The sequence below is a fragment of the Thamnophis elegans genome, chromosome 2 (genome assembly GCF_009769535.1).
Source record: "Thamnophis elegans isolate rThaEle1 chromosome 2, rThaEle1.pri, whole genome shotgun sequence".
NCBI classification, from domain to species: Eukaryota; Metazoa; Chordata; class Lepidosauria; order Squamata; family Colubridae; genus Thamnophis; species Thamnophis elegans.
In genome coordinates, this window is record NC_045542.1 from 3,219,568 (window position 1) to 3,232,185 (window position 12,618).

The window sequence follows — 12,618 nt, forward strand, 5'->3', positions numbered from 1 at the left end:
ATGCATTAATAATTAATCTAACATTACTTTTCATCTGTCTCCCTTGTATAAAACCTGTTTGGTCCGTATGTATCAATTGTTGAGTGACCAACATTAACCTATTTGCTAATATTTTAGTAAAAATTTTATAATCTACATTCAGTAATGAAATAGGTCTATAATTTTTGGGTTGAGTAGTATCCTGATCTTCTTTGGGTATCAAAGATATAAACGCTGTCTTCCAAGATGGAGGGACTTTACCTTCCGTTTGAATCATATTAAATAATTCTCTAAGAGGTTCTACCATTTCTAACTGTAAGTTTTTATAGTAAACCGCTGTCAAGCCATCTGTACCTGGTGCTTTCCCTGACTTAATTGCTTAATTACCTGCAGGATTTCCCCCGAGGTTATTGGTTGATTCAATTTTTGCCTGTGTTCTTCTCTAACTGAAGGTATTTTCTCTTTGTCTAAATATTTGTCTATGTCTAAACCATTAATTTTATCCCCTTTATACAGTTCTGTAAAAAATTCCCAGAAAGCCTTTTGAATCTCTTCCTGTTGAAACACCTCCTTCCCTCTATAAATCAGTTTAGATATATTTCGAGTTTTCCTTTTTTTCCTAATCTGATAAGCTAACCATCTGCCAGGTTTGTTGCATTACAAAAAGTATTGTGTTTTGCATATAATAGATTAGTAGCCACCTGGTCAGAGATCAACATATCAAATTGAGATTTTAATATGTTAATAGCTTCCTTAACCTTTGTATCGTCTGGGGTTCATTGTTAACTCCAGCTCTTTTCTCTTAATTTCCTCTTCCAGTTCTGTTCGTTTAACCCTTGCTTATTTCTATGTGTTTTATTTATATTCATCAAAACTCCTCTCATATACGCTTTGCTTGCGTCCCATACAAATTCCATAGATGTACCCTTATTCATATTCAAAACAAAATATTCAGATAGTAATTTTTTACAATCATTAATATACTTTCATATCTAAATAAGTTTTCATTCAATCTCCAAGACCTTCTTGCCTGCACTACCCTTCCCAACTCCATCCAAACTGGGTTATGGTCCAAAAGGATCCTAGCTGCAATCTTTGTTTTCTTGACCCTAGAAAGCAAATCATTAGTGGTTAGAATAAAATCAATCCTTGAGAGGGATTGATGCCTGTCCGAGAAGAAAGTGAAGTCACATTCCTCTGCATTTCTTTCTCGCCAAATATCTCTCAATTCAAAATCATCCATAATGTCAAAGAAAGATTTGGGTAACTTTGCTCGCATCTTGGTATTTAGGGCGGGAAATCTTCTTATCTTTCTTAGTGTCTATCACTCCATTCCAGTCACCCAATAGTATACAGGAACTATAGTCCCATTGTACTAATTTAGCATGAAGATTTCTATAGAATCTATCTTGCTGTTGATTGGAGCATAAATTCCCAAAAGTAATGTCTTTTTCCCTTCTAAGTCTAAAGCAATATATCTTCCGAGGGATCTGCTTCTATTAATTCAGCTTTCATGTCTTTTCTTAAGTATACAACTATACCATTCTTCTTTTCCATAGCAGAAGCTACAAAATGTTGACCAAGTTTGAGTTGATCAAATATTTTGATCAGTTGATTTGATATGAGTTTCTTGCAAACAAATTACATCGTTCTTAAACTGTTTGAGATAATGAAATATTTTCTTCCTCTTCTGTGGAGAGTTCAGTCCGTTGACATTCCATGTTAAAATCTTAGTTGTCATCTTTGGTTGGTTGAAGCATTTTTAGAGCTTCCTGCACGGCCTGTTTAACCTTAGGTCTAGCTCCTCCCATTGCTTCCAGATTTGTTGTTGTAGATCCTTGATCGATGGCCGATGATTGTTGATGCTGTTGCTTTTTAGCTTGTTTCTCCATACGTCTAGTAGTCATGCGGCTAGGTCTTGGTTCCATAGCACCTTGCACTTCTAGAGAAGAGAGATGCTCCATCTTGTCTGGTGGTTGTGTAGTTTGCTGTCTATCCTGTCCTTCTTGTGGTCTTTCTCTAGGTCCAGATGGTGCAGGATGTCCGGCCTTCAATATATTATAGTAAAAATCTCGGGCTTTCCATACAGCGTTGAGGCGGTATCTTTGCTTATCAAATGTAAATATGATGCCAAATGGTGCATCCCATCTATACTGTATCTGACGATTTCTGAGTTCTTCGACCAAAAAAGCGTAGTCTCTCCTGGCTCTTAACATTTGAGGTGGTATCTCTTTCAAAACAGCCAGGTCTTGACCGCCAATTTGAAGCTTAGTGTTATAAGATGCTTGCAGTACCATATTTCTAAACTCTCTTGTAGTAAAATATATAACGATGTCTCGAGGAAGCTGCTTCTGCTTTGCCAGCCAGGAGTTAACGCGGTAAGCTTTGTCAATTCGCCAGTCTTGATTGGTCCCTGGTCTTCCCATCAGGCGGTCAAAAGCTTCCGATAGGATCTGTTTCAGGTTCTCCTGTTTCTCCTCACGCAGCCCCCTTACTCTTAATGCGAACTCCATTTGTCGGTACTGTATCATAATAATTTCTTTTTCAGCATTTTCCACTTTTTGTTCCACCACCTCTGTTTTCAATGTCAAGTTAGCATTGGCATCATTAAGAACCTCTAGAGTATCTTCCACTCCAGAAATATGTTCTGTTAATACAGTTACAAGACTCAGCGTGTCGTCTCTAATTTTATCAATCTTAGCATCAAATTTCTCATACAGCTCCTGTTTAAGTCCATTTATTTCACTTTTAATTTCTTCTTTCATTTCTTTCATTTCCTCTTTTCTCTCCTGCTTTACCACCTCTCTATTATCTCTAAACTTATCTTCCATTTTAATTGTCTGTGCATTGAGAGCCTCGCTTAGCTTACTCAGGAAAATTCTTTCGTTAACACATCCCCAGCAGGGGGCGTAGGAAGCGGAGGCTGCAGCTTTGTGCCAGGCACTGAGGATGTGCCCCTGGAAGTAGAGGGTGACGACTTCAAGTTAATATTTGGTTTTGAGGCCATTTCAAAATTTATCTGCCTGCAGTTAATAAAACTCTATTGCCTGAATTTGCAGCTTTAAGTAAAGAGGCTTTTATTTTGAAGTTTAAGGCTTGGCAAAACTTTCAGTGAGTAAACATTGTAACAAGACCATTCAGCAGATTCATCACCATTTAACTTCCAAATAAGCAAGGTTAATGAAGGAGTAAAATTCTTCTATTGTGAAACCAAAACAAATGATAAGCAATCTCTTTTGTTTTGAATTTTTGTGAGAGTTAGCAAAAAGTGTTCGTTATTACCGGAGAGGCCAGCCTGCTCGGCGCCATTTTAGAAGCCTCTGAGTAAATAATTTTTCGGAGGAGAAAAAGAAAAGAAGCTAAAATGTTGATAAGCAATTATTGTCCACAGTAAACGGATCCAGCTCGTGATAAGAATAAATCAAACAAAGCTTAGAGCAGAGTGGGAGAGACCTACTTTGTCCTGCACAAGGCAGTTTGAAGTTCCCAGCACGGACAGCCGTTCTGCCTTGGGCTAGCCCCCCTTTCCTGCAAGCACAAAAGCTGCAAAAATCGAAGAGCATTTGCCAGCAAAACAGTTTCTTCTTTCCTTCTTGCCTGAAGGATAAGAAAACCTGATAAGACGTCAGATGGAAGATCCTCTAAACAGGTACGTAGCCAGGAATTCGGAGGCAGCTGATTTTTTGCTGCCCCACCAGTAGGCTCCTCCCAGGAAGCCAGGTAAAAACTCCTTTCAAAAGCTATTCTTTCTCCTACAACCTCATGGAATCCCGAGAAACAACTGACCCACAGAGGAAGAAAAGAAGGTGGTGGGCAGAAGAGTGCCTTGCGCCAAGACTGGCATCCACTCCCCTGCCCCTGAGCCAGCCCAAAAAGATGTGGTGGGACAGCAGGTTGTAGAGTTCTCCCCTCAATCTCCAACCCCTGTCAAAAAGGATCCCATCTTCCATGAGATCAACAGCAACCTGATGGTAAGTGCACCATCGCTCCATGACAGCTAGGGTAGAGGTCCTGGTACCCTGATGTTATTGGGCCTGCAGGGAGTGCTGGCCATGTTAATCAATGACGGTCTGCATCAGCACCTGTAGAAAGGAGTTGGTGTACCTGGATGATACATTAACTTACACCAAGACCCAAGAGGAGCACATGAAGCTGGTCAGGGCTGTACTCAGAAAATTAAAAAAGGCCCAGCTCTACGCAAAGCTATCCAAATGCAACTTCCATAAAACCAGCTTAGGCTACTTGGGGTATTGAATTTCAAAGGAGGGAGCAATAGCAATAGCAATAGCAGTTAGACTTATATACCGCTTCATAGGGCTTTCAGCCCTCTCTAAGCAGTTTACAGAGCCAGCATATCGCCCCCAACAACAATCCGGGTCCTCATTTTACCCACCTCGGAAGGATGGAAGGCTGAGTCAACCCTGAGCCGGTGAGATTTGAACCGCTGAACTGCAGTGAGTAGTCAGCTGAAGTGGCCTGCAGTACTGCACTCTAACCACTGTGCCACCTCGGCTCTTTGGCAAGGTGAAGGCAATACTGGAATGGGAGGTCCCTCGAACCAGGAGGCAGCTGCAGAGCTTTCTCGGTTTGGCAAATGTCTATCGCCAATTCATCCCCATGTTTACCCTCATAGCCTTGGCAATCACTAACTTGCGTAGGACAGGGAAAGGCATGAGACCCAAGACTGGGAAGCCTCTGCATTGATTGCTCGAAGGCCAAGCCACATTCAAGAAGTTAAAGTGCCTCTTTGTTGCAGAGCCGGTTCTGAAACACTCTGACCCAGATGAACCATTTGTGATACAGGTAGGTGCCAGTGATTTTCTGGTCCTACTCCAGAAAAATGCCAAGGGAGAGTTGCACCTACACATCTTATAAACTTTCTGAGATCAAGAGGCGCTGGGCCATCTGGGAGAAGGAAGCCTACATGGTCCAGTGGGCTCTCCTAATCTGGAGGCAGTTCTTGGAGGGCAGTAAAATCCCCTTCAAAATGAGGAGAGACCACAAGAACATAAAAGCATTAAAGACCCCATGGAAGCTATTTCCTAAGCAGGTCCGGTAGGCTCAATATTTCAATCATTTCAACTCCATCCTCTGATGCCTACCGGGGGTGGGGGGAGGAGGAGATAATTTTGGGGTGGGCGGTCTCTCCCACATGCCACAGTACAATAGTGCCCGAGAGGAAGTTGTCAACTCCATCATCCCATCCAATCAGTTTGCGGCGCCCACAGTTACGAGACAGGAGAGAGCAACCTCTCAATACTCAGCCACAGACCTGGCACAACCCTAAGGAAGGCTGAAGACTGGTTCCAGCATCACAGAGACCAGTTGGCATTAACAGAGAGGCTGGAATGGAAATGGAGCAAAATCTACATGCCAGCTAGCCAAAGCACTCTAATTCTACAGCAGAACTACTTTCGCATTTGTGAAGACTCTCCATCTAGTTTTATGGCAATTTTGATGGCCAAAAATAAAGAAGGACATAGAGGCGTATGTAGCAAGCTGCCCGGTGTATGACATAGTTATGCTCTTGGTAAAATGAAAAATGTCCCTGGAGTTTCTTTTGCTCTACATGCCAACCAGACGGTTTTCCGTAGGCACTATGGAGAATAAATAGCAATAGCAATATCAGTAGACTTATATACCGCTTCATAGGCCTTTCAGGCCTCTCTAAGCGGTTTACAGAGAGTCAGCATATTGCCCCCAACAATCTGGGTCCTCATTTTACCCACCTCGGAAGGATGGAAGGCTGAGTCAACCCTGAGCCGGTGAGATTTGAACCGCTGACCTGCTGATCTAGCAGTAGCCTGCAGTGCTGCATTTAACCACTGCGCCACCTTGGCTCTAAATCCACAACCTCTTCCCCATGATAGCACTTTAAATATTAGACGTCTGCTATCATGTCCCGACCTTACCTTCTCTTCTTCAGGTGAAACATGGAACAATTCAGACTTTTGTTTTGTTTTAAGAAGCCTAAAGTAGAATAGAGCTCAAAAGATTGTAATCTGCGCATTCGGACAATACACACAATGTGAAAATAAAGAAAGGCTCACTTGGGTTTGTCCATATGTTCCCCCATAAAATTTCTGATCTATCAGCCATCTGACTACAGGACCGGCCTCCTCAATTTTCTTCATTTTCAGCAGGGCCAACAAGGCATAGGAAGTGGCTTCAATGCTGTGGGTGTGAGCTTTAGCTACTTCCCAACGATTCCTTCCTAAAAAAAACAGCACAGAAACAGAATTAAGCCAAACAGATAAAAATATTGGTTACTTACCTTGAAGGTGACTTTGCATCGATCCATCTTCTGCAGCAATAGTGGCCATTCCTGGATTGGGAGGCCTTGCTCATGGTCACTCCTGCCTAAGTCACTTCCCAGCTGAACTACCTCAATGCGCTCTATCTTTGAAGGTCACTCAGAAGTTACAACTGTTCCAGAATTCAGTGGTGTTGCAGTTTCAGGTGCTTTGCCCGTATCATATTGTTTTGCCATGGGAATTACACTGGGTCCATTTTTTTTTCCTGTATGCAATACAAGGTGATGATTATCACCTTTAAAACATACATGGCATACAGCCAAGTTATTTGGAGAATCTGCCTGTCAACGTGTAAAGCGTGTCCAAAACCGACGGAGCCAAAACTTACTTTGAAAAATCTATCAAGATTTCCAGGTTTCCTGAATCCCAGGCTCTCCAAGCACTCCCCCCATATTTGGGTTACTTGGAGGGAAAATCAGGCAACAGGAGGTATGTGGCAATGCCAAGCAGTGATGCTTTTCCAGCAGTAGAAGCAAGAAAGGAGTACTGGTGGAAATTAGTCCCTAAGGCAGCTGAAGTAGAGTTCCCTAGTCCCCTAGTCCCCAGATACAGGGAAGGGTCTCAAAAAAGCTGGCAAGGGTGGACTGGAGGTAGGACTGGGCACAAGCCAGGCTCCCAAAGCCCCAGATGGAATCCCTGGAGTGTGTAATCGATGGGTCCCTAATGGGAGGAGTCTATGCCACCCACCTGACTGAACCATTGAGGCTAGATCTAGCAGATCACTGGGAAGTAATTCGATTCATAATAGCCCCCAAAATGACAGACATAGTCATAATGGGACTTTCCTGGCTAGACAAGTGGGGACCGACCATCTGGTGGAAAGGGGGTTCCCACAGACTTAGGATATCAAGGGGCCCCCAACCCCTCCCACACCAGCTAGCAGAAACACCACCCGCATAGGAACCCCACCAAAAGAGCCCACAAGAACAACTGGCAACCACATCCAACAAAACCCCAGAGGCCAAACTGATTCCGATGGAATATCAGGACCTCATAGAGGTATTCAGTGAAGTCGAGTGCGATGTTCTGCCTACTCACTGTGAAACAGACTGTGCCATCAAAATCATCCCCGGGGCAAAACTACCCAAGCCCAAACTGTATACCATGACGCCCCTGGAAATGCAAGAGATGCACAAATATATAGACAAAAACCTAGCAAGGGGGTTCATTGAGCCAGCCAAGCCATGGATCGCGGCACCAGTCCTCTTCAAGGAGAAAAAAGATGGAACTATGAGATTGTGTGTGGACTTTTGAGGGATAAATGGGGTGTGCATCCACAACCTATATTTCCCTCCCCCTCATGAAGGACATGCTATCTCATCTGGCCAAGGTAAAAGTCTTCACCAAACTAGACCTTACTACCTACCGAGTAGGTATCAGAGAAGGAGATGAGTGGAAAACAGTGTTCAACTGCCCCCTAGGGAGTTTTCAATTCAAACTGATGCCTTTTGGACTGCAGGGGGCCCCAGAGGTATTCATGCAGTTAATAAATGAATAAATGAAGTATTGCATGAGCACCTCTACCAGGGGTCCTCCTCGACCTGGTGACATCCTTATCTACACTGAGACCATGAACGACCACATACCCCTGGTCCGCCAAGTATTGGTAAAACTTCTCGCAGCCAACCTGTACGTCAAGGTATCAAAATGCAAATTCCACCATGCACGGTTAGACTACCTGGGTTACCGAATGTCAAATGAGGGAATAGAGATGGACCCAGCCAAAGTACAAGCCGTCTTAGGCTGGCAACCCCCTCGCACCCGCAGACAGCTACAAAGCTACCTAGGGTTCGCAAACCTCTACAGGCAATTCATCCCCTCCTTTGTGAAAATTGCCAAACCCCTAACAGATCTTTTGAAGACAGGGAGCCCAGGAATGAAACCTCATTGGGGATAACCCCTACAGTGGGACCTAACCTGCCAAGAGGCATTAGAAACACTAAAAGAAATTTTTGCAAAGGAGCCAATGCTGAAGCATCCTGACCCCAAGCAACCCTTCATGATCCAGGCAGATGACAGCAACATGGCAGTGGGAGCGGTGCTACTCCAAAGAAACAACTAAGGAAACTTACAACCCTGCACCTACACCTCCCGCAAGCTCACAGACACAGAGAGAGGATGGGCTACGTGGGAAAAGGAGGCTTTCGCAGTGAGATGGGCACTGCTGACCTTTTGGAAGGGGGGCAGAAACTGGTCAAAGTCCGGACCAACCACAAAAATCTGGAGGCGCTTAGGACCCCACATAAAACAAGTCCGATGGGCTCAATACTTCAAATGTTTTGATTTTGTTTTAAAGCACATTCCAGGGGGGAGGAACTTTCTAGCTGACACCCTCTTCCGCATGCCTCAGTACAAATGTGAACGGGAGCACATAGTGGATGCTATATTTCCCTCTACTCAAACCGCTGCTCAGGTGACCACCAGGCGGCAACACCATGACCAGCAAGACCAACTCGCAAGTGACCTAACCACGAGACTCAAAACCAAACTGCTAGGGCAGACCTTTTATCTTTTGCTGAGGTTGCGTACAATAATGCTGTTCACAGTAGCACAGAACTCCCGCCGTTCAAAGTAATAAGCAGCATGGATTTTACCCCAATGCTTGAGTATCCAAGGGATTCCCGCCCCCCCAGTCAGTTTGACTGATTGGATGTCAATGCTGAAAGCAACCTGGGAAAATGTCAAAAAAGCACTGGCTAAAGCGGCACGAACCTATAAGAAACAGGCAGATAAACACTGGACTCCGCAACAGCCATTCTGAGTGGGAGAGAAGATTTACCTCTCCACAAAATATTTGAGATTAAAACTGCCTAGCAAGAAACTGGGGCCAAAGTTTATGGGACCATTCCCCATGGTAAAGATCATCAACAGTGCAATTGAAACCACCTCAATTGTTAGGGAAGATACACCCAGCATTTCATAGTAGTCTCTTAAAAGCCGTGATTGGATCCACTCTGAGATCCCTACCCCGGGACATAGGGGGACAAACCCATTATGAAGTTCAACGAATCTTTGATTCAAGGTGGCACAGGACACAACTCCAATACTTAATCAAGTGGAAGGGCTACCTCTTATCAGAGGCATCTTGGGTGAAAATTAGAAATATCCAGGCTGATCGCCTTATAGCAAAATTCCATGCAGAAAATCCAAGCAGGCCTGGGGGAGGAACACATCCCTAAGTTATACTCAAATTGCTTTGTTTTACACAGGTCACTTTCAGGAAGTGAGGGGAGGTGGATGTCAACATGTAAAGCGTTTCCATGACTCCTATCAACTCAGGAAGGGAGGAGAATTCCATGCATACTTTTGGCCCATCAAGTCTCATATTCTTTGCAGCTGGCCTGTGAATGCGCATGTCTATAATCTGCCATAACATCTTGTCTGTGAATGTGATTAATGACTTCAGGCAGAGGGGAGGGGACACAGGGTTAAAGTTCAGACGCCATTAAGTGGAATTTAGTTTTGGCTCCACAGAAAGTCATGCCAAGATGTTGATCTAATAAATGAATGGGGTTTTTTTTGAACTTTGTCTCAAGGCTCGTAAATCAATTAGGTAATCTTTTGGGAACTTCACACAGCCATTCCACCAGATTGGGTCCTTTCTGCAGCTCCCTTCCCTCAAATATTGCCATCTAGCAAAAAGATCACTAACTTTTCAGATCCCGGGCACCACTAAATTCATATTTTAAAATCCCCTGGACCACTAATATGAATCCAGTGCACCAGTGACGGGATGGGGTTTTTTAGGCACTTAGTTTGGATGCCTGTTTAAGAGACATTTGAACCTGTTTCCCACAGAAAACAAAACACTGGGATTTCTCATCTCTCTCTTTCTCTCATCCTCTCTCTCTCTCTCAATCTCACTCTCTCATTTCTCTCTTTCTTTCTCTATCGCTCATCTCTTTCTCTCTCATCTTTCTCATCTCCCTTTCTCTTTCTCTCTTTCTCTCTCTTTCTCTCTCTTTCTCTCTCTTTCTCTCTCTCTCATCTCATGGGCCAGCCAGTGTCTTGGGGCAGAGAGGAAGTCATGCATCTCCCAGTTGCACAGCACCAACAAGGGCCAGAAGAAATACTCATGAGATCCAGCAAGAGATGAAGCTTTGCTCCCGTTCTGGATGGAGCAAATCTCCATCCCACATTCTTCCCTTCTCAGGCCAGGTGTGGAGTGACTGAGAAGGGAGAGCGAGGGCTGGGCCAGCCAGTGGTGGGTTCAGCCAACAGGAAGCCACAGGCAGGGGGATGAAAGAGCCACTTTGGCCCGCCTGTGCCATCACCCCTTGCCGCTACAGCACCATTACCTCGTTCCAGCCGGTGAGGGCTGAACTACTCTCGCATGTTGCACCTCCTGCAAAGTTGCAAATTGCACATACCTCCCTCTACAGCAGAGTTTTTGAGCCCTACCATGAGCTGCCTGTCCTGTCCCATATTTCAGAACTCTAGTCACAGGACTGGTCCATTGGTCATCTTGGAGAAGCTCCTCTACTCGGGTGCACCCTGGACCAACGGTTGGTGATCTCTGATTTAACAGGACCTAGAAAGAGTATCTTTTCCATAGCAGTGCCCACTTGCTAAAACATAGCAAGAATGGTTACAGGAATTGGGTATGTCTAGTAATCTAATAAAAAGAAGGACTAGGGAAGACATGATAGCCATCTTCCAATATTTGAGGGACTCCTACAAAGACAGGGGATCAAATTATTTTCCAAAGCACCAAGAGGCAAGACAAGAAATAATGGATGGAAACTAACTAAGGAGAGAAGCATGCTAGAACTAAGGAGAAAATTCTCCTTAGTTCTATGGAGAGCAGTCAACCAATGGAATAGCTAGCTTTCAGAAGTTGCTGGTGCTCCGGCTTCCGGGGAGGGATTTGGCCGTCGGCAGCGGCTTAATTGAGCCGCTCCTAGACTTCTGGCTCGTTATCTAATTAAACATCCTTAATTAACTCAAACTTCAGACAAAGAAGATTGCAGTGAGCGGCTCGGCTGGTAAGAACTTTTCCTTGCAGTTTGCAGCCCTTTTTTTTTTCTGCTGCAAACGAGGGTTTTTGTTTTTTTTAAAGCTGAGTCATCTCCGGCCAGATTTCTCTGCTGTATTAACGGCACAAGGCGAAGAACCCCCTCTTAGGGCAAATTATTGAAATTATTTTTTTAATGAAATTAATACAAGCCGAGCTCATATTTGAGAACTTTACATCTGTTTTTTTAGGAAAACTCAAGCTTCAGTGTTAAAAAGTTTTCAAGATGGCGATTCTCCAGCTTTTGTATTTGCAATGATGGTATATTTTGGCAGCCTTTCGCGATCTAATTAGCCTTATTCCCTTTGAAGACTCTCCCTTATCTAATTAAAAGTTCTCAAAGGCTCTTTGTTGACATAGAGACATTCCAAACAGGGCTTTTCTCTGTTTTTGTTTTGTTGAACTGTTTTGGTGTAATGCCAGCCCTTTGAAATCCTCCGTAAAATTCTTGGAAAAAAAGGGATAATTTTTTTTTCTTTTCTCTTCTCGGCATAGTGGTTTGATTAAGATTATGGCTTCCAAATCGAATCCTGCAAAATTACTTCCTAAATCTGCTTCTCCCATACCTGGCACAAAGTCGCAGCCCCCACCTTTTATGCCCCCTAGTGGAGATGTATTAACAAAAGAATTTTTGTTGGAAATGTTCAGAGAATCAAGGGAACAGAATTTGGAAGCTCTCAGAGAGTTCAGAGATGAAATAAGGAAAGAGATAAGCAATGAGATAAAAGTCTCATATGATAAATTTGATACCAAGATTACCAAAATGAATGATGATATGATGGGAATTGTAAACGTACTGACAGAATATATTTCTGGAATAGAAGATAACTTAGAGATTCTCAATGAAGCTAAAACTAATTTGACATCTAAAACCGAAGAGGTGGAACAAAAAGTTGAAAATGCTGAAAAACAAATGATTATGATACAGTATAACCAGATGGAACTTGCATTAAGAGTTAGGGGGCTGCGCGAAGAGAGACAGGAGAACTTAAAGCAGATGTTTTCTGAGGCCTTTGACTTTGAAGGTTATAAACTTAGCCGAAATGGCAAAAATTTCAGCATATCTTAAAGAACATTCAAACGAGAGGTATAAACGAGACTGGAAAAAATGGATTGATTATATACAAAGCAAATACGGGACTAAGAAACTCCAGATAGCTTATGCTTAAAATCAGTAATAACTTAAACTGTTAAAAATTTGGGTAACAGCAAGAAGCTGAGTTCAATGTAGAGATATTTTAGACTGTGATTGTCAAAAAGTTATACCATGTATGGGCTCTGGGAAGTCGGGGGGAGGGAAGGGAGGTGGGG

The 12,618-nt window shown here is 43.5% G+C and overlaps 1 protein-coding gene across 1 annotated transcript in view; it reads right to left on the bottom strand.

Annotated features, from left to right (window-relative positions):
• Positions 1–12,618, bottom strand: part of LOC116503159 (A.superbus venom factor 1-like) — an 86,836-nt gene that overhangs the window by 18,728 nt on the left and 55,490 nt on the right. The window contains 1 exon segment of the mRNA XM_032209374.1: positions 6,030–6,193. Within this exon segment, the coding sequence (XP_032065265.1) occupies positions 6,030–6,193 (164 nt within the window).